Raw genomic sequence first — 15,573 nt, 5'->3', positions numbered from 1 at the left:
ATTATTACTTACTATTTATTATTACTCCCTTTAAAGCATCAAGTCTAAAGGCTTTTGTAAGTGAATTGTGGCTAACCAGTAAATGGCAAGTCTGCTGTGAACTGAATTTCATGATGGTCTGGGACTCATCTTCTGGTATTGACACCACAGGTTTCTTAAGCACCTGCTGAATGCATCAAAAACGTTATTGTGGGGGACTTCCCTGGTGGCGCAGTGGTTAAGAATCCGCCTGTCAGTGCAGGGGTCATGGGTTCGATCCCTGGTCCGGGAAGATCCCACATGCCCTGGAGCAACTAAGCCCGTGCGCTGCAACTACTGAGCCTGCGCTCTAAAGCCATGAGCCACAACTACTGAAGCCCACACACCTAGAGCCCATGCTCCACAACAGAAGCCACCGCAATGAGAAGCCCACACACCGCAACAAAGAGTAGCCCCCGCTTGCCACAACTAGAGAAAGCCCACGCACAGCAACAAAGATCCAACACAGCCAAAAAATAAATTAATTAATTAAAATAAAAATTAGTGGTTTCTGTTAAAAAAAACGTTATTGTGGCAGGTGGTTTATACTGGTACTTAATTGTGATGGCCTCAAAATTCAACGGTAATATATATGATATACAATGGTAACTCTCCTCTTGCAAAGCTGATGAAACACAAATTATACAAGGTAAGATGATATATGGCAGAATAAAACATACAACATAACTGTCTTAATCAGTTTAAAGTGAGTCTTCCTAAACATATGACACCTATCTATAACCAGTCCAAAGAAACTCAGGCTCATAATTTAACAAAAATTGTCACATGTTTGTGCCTAAAATAGGCCCTCAAATATTTCTGAATGTTTGACTCAACTCCACAAAAACAAAAAACTCAGTCCAGTTAAATATAAGTGACTAGAATTCTGATCTCAAAATATTTTACTCTATTAGAATTTTTACACACTTTAAATGGGCTTCCTAGTGTTTTTCATGACTTTTAAAAAAACTAACAGTCTCTACTGATAAATATTTGAAGTTATACACATGACTGTAGTCTACCAATCCCGTCCAAAAAAACGTACTGTTCTTTCCCAATCTCGGGTCAAATAATCATGGCTGAATGTACTGTATGTTGGAAGAGAAATCCCTAATGTTTCTATTTTGGATAATCAGTGTTAGGATGCAATCCACCCTCCTGTTATTTTCAGTTATTAAAACCTAAATGACATTTTAAAGGGAAAACTGCCAATTAAAAAGTTCTAACTACAAAATAGGTTTAACATTTAAAATTTCTAAACTATCTCAGAAAGTAATTATAAAAGTTAGAAAGCTCAAACCTGGGTTTAAACCCTCCCTCTACCCCGACTGAGTTCTTAGCAGTATTCTATTAATATCCTCTACATCTAGTACAAGGAGGCCCCAAAATGAGAGTCAAAAAGAGATAATACCACAGGCTGGGCCCCCTTTTAAAGATGCTCACCTCTCCTAAAGCAAGGAGATAACCTGGGACTAATCTGCTCTTTAAGAAAGAAGGCTACTTTCATAACTCACCAAAGTAGTGTAGTCATTACTTTATTCAGTACTTACAACTTTGTTAGGACTGATATTTTTTTCTCCTAATTCACAATGTTCTTTCAATGTTTATTGAAATTTTTATTTAAAAAGCACTGTCTTACTGATTTAGATTTTGGCGGCCAGAGTTCTATTAATCTTATTTAAATGGATAATTTCTGCAAGTCCCCTTCAATTCTGTCTTTTCATTTCCCCTCAGAAAACAAATCAAGTGCAAACAAAACCTTGTTTCATAGTTACACTTTTAGGAGAAAAAGGATAATCCTACACAGCTTAATTTTTCAGATTATTTTCTGACTTTAAAATAAATTCTCAGGCCAATACTAAGACAGGCTAGTATAATAGCCATGGCAATATTATAAAACCCAAATTATTCTGAACTCACCAATGGTACAACTGAGTGTTTACAAAGAGAATTATCTGAAAACAAAACAAGGTACTCTTAAACTCTGACATTCTGTTTGAATATCCACTGAAACGTAATTCTAACACCAGCCAAAGCATTCACAATCACGTAATTTTAACTTTTCTAGTTTTAAAATGTCCACTTTATTTCATTTAACAGTTAGCTAATATCATTTACATCTAAGGAAGAGAGGGTCCACAAAACTGATCTAAGGTAAAACACTAACTCTTAAGAAATGGAGTCCAATTTTATACAGGTCCAGGCATCCCTAGACAAGTGTATCACAATGCAGAAAAATGGGTACCACTACTCCATTTTACATGAGATAAAAGGGAAGTATCAATAACTTCAGAAAGTAGTAAAGTCACCTGTCCCTTAAAATATGAGTATGTAATTGTTACAAAGCCATAGTAAATGGTTTATAAAATGTAATTTTATTTTATGTTACTCTGTTGTTACATAGGGCATAACATTTTCACAAGGCCTTTTTGGGACTACAGTCGATGATTATTAGCAACATACAATAGTGGTCCAACTCTCTAACAATCACTAGACAAACTGGACACCCTCTCACATGTGCACAAATCTGCATGGAAAAGTACTAAAGTTTTAGACTTGGACTTGTGTACTTTATTTCCCCTTTCTAGTGTATTAAGAAATGACATGCACTTTCATTTGCCAAAAGCAATGCTTGTATTCTGGCAGCAACATGCTACTTCTATTACATCGTAAAGTGAATACCAGAACTACAAAGGCAGGAGGTGTAAGTGAATTTTTATTGGGAAGGGAAGTTGTCAACTTAAACAGCAGCAAATGAAGAATGAATGAGGAAACTCCCTGTTGTCACAGATACGCAAGACCTCCATCATATATGATACAAGAGGCATTTTAATTTGTGACCTCCAGCCTCAAAATGTCAACTGCTTTTCCATTCAATCTAATACTTCTGGATTCCTACCAAAAAGGAATATATTAAGAGGATGGAAAAGTTGCTTTACTGAAAGAAAACCCCCGAAGAAGAGTAAGGGAGGGAATGTAGAAATCAGGAAGTTATGCAGAACACTCTTTAAACTGTAATTAACTACATTTTCATATCTTCACAGTAATACAAAACACAGTCACTTGCAGAACTGGTTCAGATTACTTAAATACCAGATACATTTTTAGTCCTCTACATAAGTGTTTGGAAGTTACTTATGTTTATATGAAATGAAGCTATTAATACTTTTCTACAGCAGTAACTGCACACCAGAAAGGCCAAGACAAACACAAATCAAGGAATGGAGTTTTCCCAAAGCTGCGGTGTGAAAAGACTATAAACAGTTGATTCCATACACATGAATGGGTTTCTTTGCTATAGGAAATCCAAATGGAATAAGGAATGGAGATGAGTAAAAAGGTTTCTTGAGGGGAAGAAGGATGACACCCTGTACGCACTTAGTTCTCTGCCCCTTCTGCCGCATCACATTCTTCTCCTGCACTGTCTGATGTCCATAACTAGAAAAAAAAAATCATATTAAGTTACTATTTCTAGATCAATTATTTCAAGTCTTATTATTATATCAGAATGTAATTCTTAGAGCAGTAAATTAAACAATAGAGATTATGACTAAGACTGGAAGTTATATTTCACCAACTCCTCCCAAAGTGTACCCCTGTATTCCTTTCACTGTGCATTTGCAAAATGACAAACACATATACACTATTTGAGTACGTTTTCAAAGCTTAATCTCAGATAAAAACAAGGTAACTAACATCCTTAGAATTTAATGCTCTCTCAATTTCTGGCAGCCCAATGCTCTTTTTAAAAGCACTACTAAAATATAATTTATGAGATTAATAAGGCCAAAACAAATTTTTTGGGGGGTGGGCAGGGACCATGGTCAAAGTCACCATTGCCAAGTACTTGAAGGGCTATCATATAGAAAAAGAAGCAGGCTTACTTTGTATGCTGCAAAGAGTTAAACAGGAGTGAACGATGTTAAGTTACAGGGAAGCAGCATGTGTGCGTGAAGATATGTAGATACGGTTCTTGAATTAGGTAGGATGTTAGTCTCTCTAATTTTAGGATGGAACAATGAAGTGAAAAAGGGAATAGTCAATACTTGTCGACTATGCATAATAATAGTTCACAAAATGGATTTCTATTAGACCAGCACCAAGACACTAGTGGCAATTTTAGCAAAGCTGAAGTCTTAACCTTTAAGTCATTATTAAGATACTAAAATAAAGACAAACAAATATCCCCAAAGAACTGTCTCTGGGAGAGAGAAAACAGAACTAGTTAAAAGATAGCTCCACGTGGGCTTCCCTGGTGGCGCAGTGGTTGAGAGTCTGCCTGCCGATGCAGGGGACACGGGTTCATGCCCCGGTCCGGGAAGATCCCACATGCCGCGGAGTGGCTGGGCCTGTGAGCCATGGCCGCTGAGCCTGCGCGTCCGGAGCCTGTGCTCCACAACGGGAGAGGCCACAACAGTGAGAGCCCCCCCTCCAAAAAAAAGATAGCTCCACGGTGTATCTGGAAAGAGGTTAATTGCTCAGTTTGTTTTTCTTCTATAGAAGCTATTTATGCTGATCATTTTTCTATTGTCACCTCACAACCAGAGGGATTTCTAATGGCTGGGAATGAACTGTCTTCATAATTTCTCTCTTCAGCAAAGTTGAACAGATAGGGTGCTAATGTTAAAATTTTTTTTATCTAGTAGAAGATAAAGCATCAAATCTGGGGGGGGCGGGAGAACTACATTTATATTAAAAGGTGTATTTCTTCCACATTTTGTCTAAGATTCTGACCTATCCAATTTACTTGAACCTACAAAAGAAGCTAAGTAAAGCTCAACCTGTATTTTTTTCACCATTACTTTTTCCTCCATCCCCTGTCTATACAAGAGGTAGGGAGAAAAACAAAAGAAAAAACAAATTAAAAAAGACAAACTTTCTATATTAACATAATTTATCAACATCTTCATACCAGTCAAATAAAGAGTCAATAATGTTAATATTATGAGTTCCTAAAATCTTAGTACTTTCTCAGGAAGGTCTGATAAAATGCCTATTCAACTTGAAAATCTGCCTACGAAGAACAGTTGTCCTATACAAAATACTAATACATATTTAATATTTTTATATAATCATTTTCTAAGAGCAAGTGTAGCTCTAATATAGGTGCCCCAAAACACAGGGAGCCTGAATAAAGTATTAATACTTTTGTTCCTGAAAAGGAAATAAAATTAAAAGTATGAAAAACTCACTGTTAGGTTGTCTCTAAGCAACTGCATGATGAGGGTGCTGTCTTTGTATGAGTCTTCATTCAGTGTGTCAAGCTCTGCAATGGCCTCATCAAAAGCCTGACAAGTATTAATATCCACGGTAAACAATATTCACATCGACACACACTGGTACTCTATAGTCACAAACCATTTTTATAAAATAGATGAACATCCACTTTATGTTCTATTATCACTTAAAACAAAACTCAATGAAATCACTGCCTCGGATTCTCAGCTTAAGAATTTCTGAGGATGACTAAAACTTATCAAGTTATACATACTTAATCAGTGAACAAGCATTTCTTAGTTCTTTCACAGGACAGACAGCACAGTAGCTATGCCCAATATATTTTTTACAAATAAGAACTAGTATTTATTTGCAAAAACCCCTTGGAACACTTCCATTTTGAAACACTTTGAGGAATGCAGAGATTCTACTGATCAAACCTGGCAGGCATTACTTTCCAATCCTTTACATTTCTCTCATACTTTTTTGATTACTCTGACCAATATGCTCTTTAGACAGATCTTACTGCTTACAACCATAGCTGGGAGAGTAAGATCTTGAGAAGGATGGTGGTAGGTGGTCACGATGGTAAGAAAAAGGAGATATCCAAATAAATGTAGAAATCATCCCTGGATATCCAAGTAAAATACCTAGAAATTAACATGCTTGCTATCTCAAATAACCTAAAGAGGGTATTTCTGGAAACACATCTTACCGTTTTAGCCAGTGTGCAGGCAAGTTCTGGGTTATTAAGGATCTCATAGTAAAATACAGAAAAGTTAAGAGCCAGCCCCAGGCGGATTGGGTGTGTGGGTTGCATCTCTTTCTTGCTTATATCAAAAGCCTCTTGGTAAGCTCCTTGGGAATTATCTATCGTTTCTGTGAAGGGAAAAAAACGAAATAAAAAAGCATGATACTGGAAATATCCACCCAGTATACAGTAATACCTTTAACCTATGCTACTAACTCGGTAAAGCCAGACTTCTCTCTGTAGCCTTCGTTTAAAACCACAGTAGCAAACCAAAAACATTATCCTGTACTGGGCTATTAAAAAACTAGTTTATAATGTTGCTTGTTTATAATCAGCTTAATAAAAAAAACATGAGACAGTATATCAGGTTTTTCATCTCTGGGGCTAAAACACTTTTCTTCTTTCATGTCTTTTAATTTTATTACCTGAAAATGCAGCAATTATAAACAATTTGATATATGTCAATAATATCTCAATAAAACTTGAAAAAAATCAGCGGCAATATCCCTTCCCACAATAATGGAAGCATTTTACAAAGATCATCACCACCAAAATCTCTATTTTTGTGACTTATCTGTAGAAATAACACTGACCCTCAGTATCAACATGTATTATGTGAAAGGCAATATAAAAGCACCAGTATATAGATCAAAATCTGCTGACCAGAGTTTGATTACTGGCTTAATAAAAATGTCACCTTCCTGAACAAAATGTTCAGGAAGAACTACCAGCACTACTCTGATTATATCATGTTTTGAAAAGGTTAGGTTTTCTGAATGAGGCCATTGGGCCCATTACAGCTCTAGAAGGACTGACCTAACAGAAATCAAGTTATCCCTTTAAAGCCCAAATATGTGCCTTTCCTCCTTCTTCTTCAATGGCACATTCACTGATCTAAACATAGCTGGTATGGCCCTCACATTTAACTAAGGAGCTCTTGGTGTCCAGCACATAAGGAGGCATTACAATGAGAGTTCTAAAGCGTCTCAGCATCTAGACTTTGTAAATACAGACTATTTACAAATCCCAGACTACTGGAGTGTTCTACGTATAGGACAAGAAAATCCCAATGAGCCAGAAAGGGTCAGATCAGATTAATGCTGGGGCTATGGCCCAATCTGCCAAAGATATCCCTTTGACTAGTTGACGTTTAAATGTTCAGTCCTGTGCAAATATCTGTCACATTCAATTTTGCTTATCATTATGGCAACAGAAATTATATATTGATAACACAACAGTTTAGTATACAGATTCTATTACAGCAAGGTACAAAGGTTTTCTCTTTATATTTTCAATTACACTAATTTTGGGGATGCTAAAACTGTCTCACTTTTAGTAACTCTCTGAGAGAGAGGAAGAGGAGGCTGTAATAACCATTTGTGGGGCATGCCCTTTTTGGATAGGGTAAAATGACGAACAAAATAATAAACTTATTGGAAAAAAAATAAGGACTTAAGTGATACTTCTACCCAGACTTGCTTCTACCTAGACTAGCAGGCACATGCACAATATACTACTGTACACTCAGCTACCAATACTCCAGGAGACTGAGTTCACTGCTAATAAATTTACTTTGACTGTTTTACAATCAAGTTAGGAAATCAGGTTACTCTTTTCCCCATAGCTGTGTTTTCTGTGATAAATTATATACCAGCAATAAAACTCTCATCTGACCTCTCCTCCTCAGAAATCTGGTTATGTGTAATTAGTAGTCAATGTTATGATCCCTCAAAATAGGTAGTAATTAATAAATTAATATGTCAAGTAGAAAAAGTACAATGTCCTGTTTCTACTCTACATGTAATTTCCAGTTATCTTAAGTTTCAAGATACAAGATGCTGAAGACCATGTGACACAACAGAATCACCCAAAGCATATGCAAAGAACTCTGGGGCTAAAAATATGGTGAACCAAATTCTAAAGCCTAAAAGATTAAGCCTGTTTTTAATAATATCTTATCAGGTTATAATCAGAGAGTTTATGAGTTTAATTTTTTATAAAGAGCACATAATGTAAAGTCATAACTGTTTTCATGTTTGAGAACGTAAGGTAACATTATAAATTTATCCTCCCTCTCTTTTATACTTTAGCTTTACCCATAAACCAAATACACTTACGTTTCCGATCATCACCACAAGCAACTTCAGCAAGGTACCGGAAGTAATCTCCCTTCATCTTCAGATAGAAGACCTTACTCTCTGGATTAGTTGCATTGGCTATTAAATACTTATCCAACAATTCCTGAAAGAAATAAGTTAAAACATTAGGTACTAGCAAAAATAACTGCCATAGTAACTCCACACCATACCACCATACCACCATACCACCCTGGATTGGAAACATGGCTAGAGAGCAGGGGTCAGGTGGTTGCCATTAGTTGAATGCTCTGGGGTCATAGCAAGTCATAATTTCTAATGGTAGAGCTATATCACATCAAACACTAATTAGAAAGAGCCTGTCTGTCCACTCATCCACTCACTGAAGCAAGCATTTCCTGATACCTGCTAGGTGCTAGGCACTGTATTTGACCAGAGGGGAAATAAGGTCCTTGCCCTCAAAGAGTTCACAGTCTAATAAGAGGTAAGTATACCGTTAACAGTACAGATATGTGAATAAGGGGCTATGGAAGCACAGAGAGGGAATGTCTAGCTTTGTTGGTGATGATCACTGTAAAGACAGGCTTCCCTGGGGAAGGGATATTTGCCTTGTCAAGAAGTAACAGAAGGAATGCAGCAGTTAGAAAACAAGGATGTGCAATTTTAGGGAGGGGAAATGAAATGTTTAAGACATCAAATATGAAGAAGAGTGTAATCACAGAGTAAGTAAGTCATCACGGCCCAGAGTAGGGCTACTCAGTGTCCTCTGCGACCAGCGCTCATCCAAAAACAGGGTGAGTCTAGGGGTTGAGAGCAAGTGGCCTAAAAACTTACCTAGCAATGTGACAGTCATGTCTATCAAATACAACTATTTTTAAAAATTAGGTTAGTATTTAAGTATGTCTTTTATCCCTCACTTCATACCAAGAAATGTCCACTTGATCCAATGAGCTAGTGCCTCTCAAACTGAGATATTTGTACAAGGTGTGCCCAGGAGTATTAAAAAGTCACAAAAAATGAATATGATAGACACCTTCTTGGATTATCAATTTTACTTGATGCTAAGTAATTTAAAAATCTTTTTGTAATAAGAAACTTTATGGTGAATAAAATTTGGGGGGAGTAAAATCAACAAATAGATACTAAAGAAGTAGAATATGGTTTAGAAAATGTAGTTTTAACTCAAGAGCTTTCTTGCTGTTTATCTGAATAAAAAGAACCTAAACAAAATGCAATGATTATATGCATATTATTTTAAAGAAAATAAACAGAGAAACATTTTAAATCCTTAAATTTAATGAAAAATATGTTTAGGTTAAAAAAATATATTTTAAAAGGGTCTGAAGCTCAGGGCAAGTTAAACTTAGTATTACACTAAAATTACCTAATGAAGCCCCAGAAATTTATACGTTATAAAAGTGGCAAGTATCAAAAGTGTGGCTTACATCTGCAAAGCTGCTGAGCCAAGAAGGGAAGAAATAGATGGGCTACACCCAAACACTAAAGCCAAATGAAAATAAATGCTGCTTCTGCACCGTCATACTCTTAAGTGGGAAAAGAACTGAAGGATCATGTTGTAAGAGTTTCTCCTGCTCACCATCACCAATACAATTATAATGGTTATTTATTAAAATAAACTTGAGGAAAACTCTTTCCCAGAATCTTACAAAATCATACTACTTTAAATTTTTCCTCTAATACCATTTTTACATATCATGGATGACTTCCAATTTTAAAACTATTTCTATGGAACACCTGAATTTAGGGGGTTTCTGGGGAGGAAGTGGGGGGCAATGGTGAGACAGCCACAAAAACGTTCACTAAGCTTCTAAACGTCAAACTGACTCAGTCATCTCTATCTTAAAAAAAATAATAATTTAAACAAGAGTAGATTCTGAGAAGCAGTATCAAATAATGCAAACACAGTATTATACTGCGGGAACCAACACCCCTGGCTTAAATCCAAACTAACGAACTACAATGTAAAATGGAAGAGCCTCTCACTTTTCTTTTACTCGCAAGTAAGTCAGGCAGTTAATATGAGATCCCATAGAGGATCTCCAGAACAGTGCCAGCTCCAGCTCTGGTAAAGACAGTATTTACAATTAAAAAAAAAAAGCTACTTGGAACATTTAAGACCTAGTACTTTATGATTAAATGTGGCAGAAATGTGGTAGCAGGGGCTGAGAAAAGTCTGACTGACTAGAATGAGGACTTGGGGAGAGGAGAGGAATGTGATTCTAGCTCTCATCCCCGCTAAGTCACTTGAGCCAGATGTGGAAATGCTCATGAGGACTCTCTTATTGGCACAATGGCCTTCCAAGGATTTGGAAAGCTGCTAAACAGCTACTGCACCGGTTTACACAGCCACTTATAAGCTAACTGTAAACTTTTCCCTTCTAAAATTATTAACTTTGATCACTAGTTTGCATATAGCCATTACGTACGATTTACAGTGTTGGCTTTTATAAAGTGACTTGTGCATTACTTCCATCCTGGAGTTTCAGCCAGGTATCATGGTTCTTTGTCAGATGCCACTAGCTCTCTGTGAAGGAAACAACAGGTACAGAATAATTCTGTCTTTCCATGTGCTATCAGTAGTAGCGATGTAGATTTTAGCCCAATTAAAAGACAATGGATTCTGCTTCATGTCTTACCAAAACGATTTACGGCTGTATCAGGTATTACATCAATACCAGTTATTAATTATTAATACCACATAGAATAAAGGCTATAAATACTTAAGGTATATAGAGCCTAGGTGCACAATTTTTTGTTAAAAAAATTAAATTATAAAAAAGACTCTGGGCTTCCCTGGTGGGGCAGTGGTTGAGAGTCCACCTGCCAGTGCAAGGGACGCGGGTTCGTGCCCCAGTCCGGGAAGATCCCACATGCCGCGGAACGGCTGGGCCCGTGAGCCATGGCCGCTGAGCCTGCGCGTCCGGAGCCTGTGCTCCGCAACGGGAGAGGCCACAACAGTGAGAGGCCCGCGTACAGCAAAAAAAAAAAAAAAAAAAAAAGACTAAATACAGGTCAGAGAGTAAAAACCAAAATGACAAGTGGCTCCCTGGAATAAGAAAATCTTCCCAGATAAGGTCATTGATAAGAAGTCAGGAGAGAGGAAGGGAATCAATTTTTAACATTAATGTAGTTAAAAGTTCCTCCACTAATTCCCCCTTTACATTATTCTTGTCAATTAAGCAGGAGATCCCCTTTGTAACGCTTCAACCAGCAAATTTTATGATGCTGGGAGGCTTGGAGAACTAAGATTGGGGCTCCCTTCAGTGTTGAGTGCTACCCGATTGAGAGGCAGAATGCAAGAAGTACATTCCTTTTTGAGAATCTGAGAGATCTGTGAAGAAGTCAGGGCACTTACTACCCAAAATTACAAGATGCACTAGTAACAAAACATTCTAGACGAAAGAAACTCAAATACAAGCAAAGTCAGAGGAAAAAATATAAGGTATTATTATACAGGTCGTTTTTGGAGATGCTAAAGGACCTCAGAATAAGCTTAATCTCAGAAAAATAGGATGGGAATAACAATAAAAAGGATTACATCATAAAAGCAGTAAAGAACTATGCAAGAAATGAAATTGTGAGAAATAACAGTGATGTAAATTTAGTATAGTAATCATTCCTCTTCAACCCAAAACCTTAGAGAAAAGGTTAGGAAGAATAACAAAACTCCAGTACTAACTCTATCTCTAGGAGTGAATTATGTTTACATACAATAATCCTACCATCACTTCCACAGCTTTTCCAAGACAATTAATTTACCTTCAGTGGTAAGAGTCCATGTGTGGCATTCAACAAACGAATACTTTTATCTTAAATTCATTTATAAGTGATTTGTTTTATAGGCAAAATAAGCTGCTCTTCTTCCTCATTATATAGCTTATTCTTTATATACCAAACTGATTTTTTTTTCCAAACTGATTTTTTTTAAGAGAGCAGGTAACCAATGAAGAGCCTTGAAATACAAACAAAATAATCAACAGGAAACAAAAAATGTTCTAAGGATTTTCAATTTCCTATCAGCTTACTGAAATTCATTAAATAAAACACTATTAACATGTTCAATCTCTAACTTTATGGCACATATACTAGTCACTATCTGTATATTTTTATCTGTTTAAGCAGCACACATTACCATAAAAGATTACATTATTCATTCAACAAATATATGTGTTCAGTATGTGCCACGCCCTATTCTAACCACTCTTCCATGTATTATTTACATATAAGAACCATTATGATAATTTTACAAGTGAATAAAATCACCTAGGAATCAAGAAACTTACAAAAAGTCATATTATTAATTAAATGGGGCTAGAATCTGAAAATAAAGCTAGCATTCTTAGCACTACCCTATAAAATAATGGAGCATATCTATGAGAGATGAGGCTTTGGCCTTAAGTTATTTAATTAGTAAAGCAAACAAAAGAATTAATATAGGGACTTCCCTGGTGGCGCAGTGGTTGACAATCCGCCTGCCAATGCAGGGGACACAGACAGATTCAAGCCCTGGTCCTGGAAGATCCCACATGCCGTGGAGCAACTAAGCCCGTGCGCCACAACTACTGAGCCTGTGCTCTAGAGCCCGTGATCCACAACTACTGAGCCCGTGTGCCACAACTACTGAAGCCCAGGCACCTAGAGCCCGTGCTCCGCAACAAGAGAAGCCACCGCGTTGAGAAGCCTGCGCACCTCAACAAAGAACGGCTCCTGCTCACCACAACTAGAGAAAGCCTGCGCGCAGCAACGAGGACCCTATGCATACATACATACATACATAAATTTATATTAAAAAAAGAATTAATATAGTACATAGGGTAACATAACTATTCAACAAATGGAACATTTATCTAATGGTAAGAGCTAAATTTTTCTAACATCCCAACTTCAAGTATTATATATAGTACAAAGAACCACTGACATGTAGGAAGAATAAAGTCTCTAGACAATAACTAACTCTTAATTAGGTTTTAACTCCAAGAGACCAAAATCAAAGAAAAATTCAATACTCAAGAAGGAAGTCATATTTCATCCAGAAAATTCTATTGCATTTTACAAACAGGCAGAAAGCATGGAGGAAGAAAACAGTCCAAGGCACAGAGCCCATGGCATAGGAAAAGGCACAATTGTACAAACAGGTAGAACGTCACTGAAGACAGTAAAATCTTTTTAAAACAAAAAGAAATAAGTAGAAAAAAAAAACTTTCCAAACCAGCAAAAGTACATTTTAAAAAGGAACCAAATTTCACAATTGAACCTCAGTGGAATGAATGCTGGACCAAACATCTGGTTCTAGAGTCTCCATCTAGAGCAAGTTCCTTAGTTTAATTTCTTCTATAAAATAATCAAAATATTTTCTAGTTTTAATAATCTATGCTAATTCTAAGGTATTAAATCAAAGGAGCAACCTGTTAAGCAGAGCAACTTCTAGATGAAAATGTTTCCTTAATATTTTTCATTCACAAAATTCTGTATATCGTATGTTAAGTATTTAGCACAGTGCCTACCACAGAGTAAGACTCGTTATTTGTCAAATGAACATTAACCATGACATGGCAACATACTGAAATGGATGCAACAGCAAGAGAATTTCACATGTATTATAGGGCTTAAGATGGCACAGGGCTTTTCTTGAATTATTTGTTTTTGTAATTCTTTATTTTTATCAAAGTAATAATGTACAACAGTTAATTAACTACCACTCTCAAATTTCTGAAAAAGGAAAAAAGAAATCTCCCCCATTCTGTTCTCACTGTTTCACTCCTTCAGCAATTTTTTTTTTTGAAAAATCATGATCTCATACTGATATATCCAGAATTCAAATTCAACCTCACAGGATTCTTCTTCCCTTACTTGTATCTTCTTTTCACACACAATAAGACTCTGGTTTCCATTAAAATAATACATAATACTGTCCATCACCTAAAACTCAAAAGTGAAAAACAAAGTTTCTCTCCCTTCCTTGGATCCTGAGCCAGCCAGTTCTTCCCCTCCCAAGGTAACCATCATCATCAGTTTCTTGTATGTTCTTCCAGATATTTTAAACATTTAAAATCCACGTACATTCCCCCTCCCTCATGTTAGCATACTACATACATTGTTCTACACCTTGCCTTTTCCATGTAATAATCCCTCGGAGATCATTCCATATTCATACGTTTATAACTGCCTCATGTTATAGAACACTGAACAGTATTATGTATGTCCACTGTATGGGCATACCATGATCATTTAGTTTCCTCTGATGAACATTTAAGTTGCTTCAAATCTGTTGATATTTCCAACAATGTGCCAAATGTACATTTGATCCTTGGAAGACAGATGTTTAACTGTCCTTCCTTGGGGCAATTTCAATTTACATCCCCATTAGCAATGTGTAAGTGTTCCAATTTCTCAACATCCTTCTGAACCCAAGGTATTATCATTTTTTATCTTTTCCAATTTAATAAGGAAAAACATCTTACTATGGTTTTATTTGCAGTTTTCTTTAAACAGTATGTTTATATCCTTTGCCATTTTCCCAGTGAGTTTTTTCCCTTACTGATATGTAGGGATATATGTTAATGATATTAGTCCATTTTCCAGATGTATCTCATATAACTTCATGTACTTAAAGATTCTGTCTGGGACTTCCCTGGTGGCACAGTGGTTAAGACTCCAAGCTCCCAATGCAGGGGGCCCGGGTTCGATCCCTGGTCAGGGAACTAGATCCCATGTGCATGCCGCAACTAAAGATCCCGCATGCCGCAAGTAAGATCCGGAGCAGCCAAGTAAATAAGTAAATTAAATAAATAAATATTAAACAATAAAGACTCTGCCTAGCAGTAAAACTGCATTTATTAATATTTTTCTGTTACATTAAATCAGATCTAATATTACCAACGTTTCTGACAAATGTGAGAAGCACAAGTTAATGTAACTATTCGATTTTAGCACAAATACACGAACAGAAGACTTTTAATTGAAATACAAGTCTGAATGTGTTTTTAGGTATTGTCTACCTCACCAGATGAAATAGTAACACATATTAAATGTTACCTGAATAGCAGTGTATCAGATTAACACACACACACACACACACACACACACACACACACACACCCCTCTAACTCACTCTTGTATGGAGTATTTAAGAAATTTATGACTCTTCACCTTAAAATAGATGGGTAGAAACATTTCTGGTTGTGGCAATACAGTAAGACCAAGCAGACTTTCCCTTCTAAAAGTAATCAAAAATGCTAAACAGAATAGAAGAAAAAATTACAGCAAAGCTCCAAAGGAAGGAAGGGGAGATATTCAAGTGCTAGATAGGAAGAGGAAATGAAGTTAGAGCAAAAAAGTAAAAACTTACAACACAATGACAGTGATGTGTAAGGGGTAAGGACCCTAGAAAAACTGTGTCTATCACTGCTGAGAAGTACCAAGAAAGCTATTTCCTGGGCTTTTGGGGGTGTGGGTGGATGTGGGTGTCGT

General features: G+C 36.5%; 1 protein-coding gene across 8 annotated transcripts in view; it reads right to left on the bottom strand.

The window, feature by feature from the left end:
- Nucleotides 1–2,716: 2,716 nt before the first annotated feature.
- Nucleotides 2,717–15,573, bottom strand: part of YWHAQ (tyrosine 3-monooxygenase/tryptophan 5-monooxygenase activation protein theta) — a 32,004-nt gene continuing 19,147 nt past the window's right edge. For 3 of the 8 annotated variants that reach the window (XM_060169152.1, XM_060169154.1, XM_060169156.1), the window contains one exon: nucleotides 8,104–8,227. Coding sequence is in view for 4 of the 8 variants with exons in the window: in XM_060169156.1 (XP_060025139.1) it covers nucleotides 8,226–8,227 (2 nt within the window). In the remaining 4 variants the exon portion in view is untranslated. Of the gene's footprint in view, nucleotides 3,457–5,210; nucleotides 5,363–5,950; nucleotides 6,115–8,103; nucleotides 8,228–10,598; nucleotides 10,628–15,573 lie in introns of those variants that run through there. The other 5 variants (XM_060169151.1, XR_009544093.1, XR_009544094.1 and 2 more) reach the window with 5 other exon arrangements.

The sequence above is a fragment of the Lagenorhynchus albirostris genome, chromosome 13, assembly GCF_949774975.1.
Source record: "Lagenorhynchus albirostris chromosome 13, mLagAlb1.1, whole genome shotgun sequence".
NCBI classification, from domain to species: domain Eukaryota; kingdom Metazoa; phylum Chordata; class Mammalia; order Artiodactyla; family Delphinidae; genus Lagenorhynchus; species Lagenorhynchus albirostris.
The sequence above is the reverse complement of the archived record's forward strand: the minus strand, read 5'-3'. Positions and strand labels throughout refer to the sequence as shown.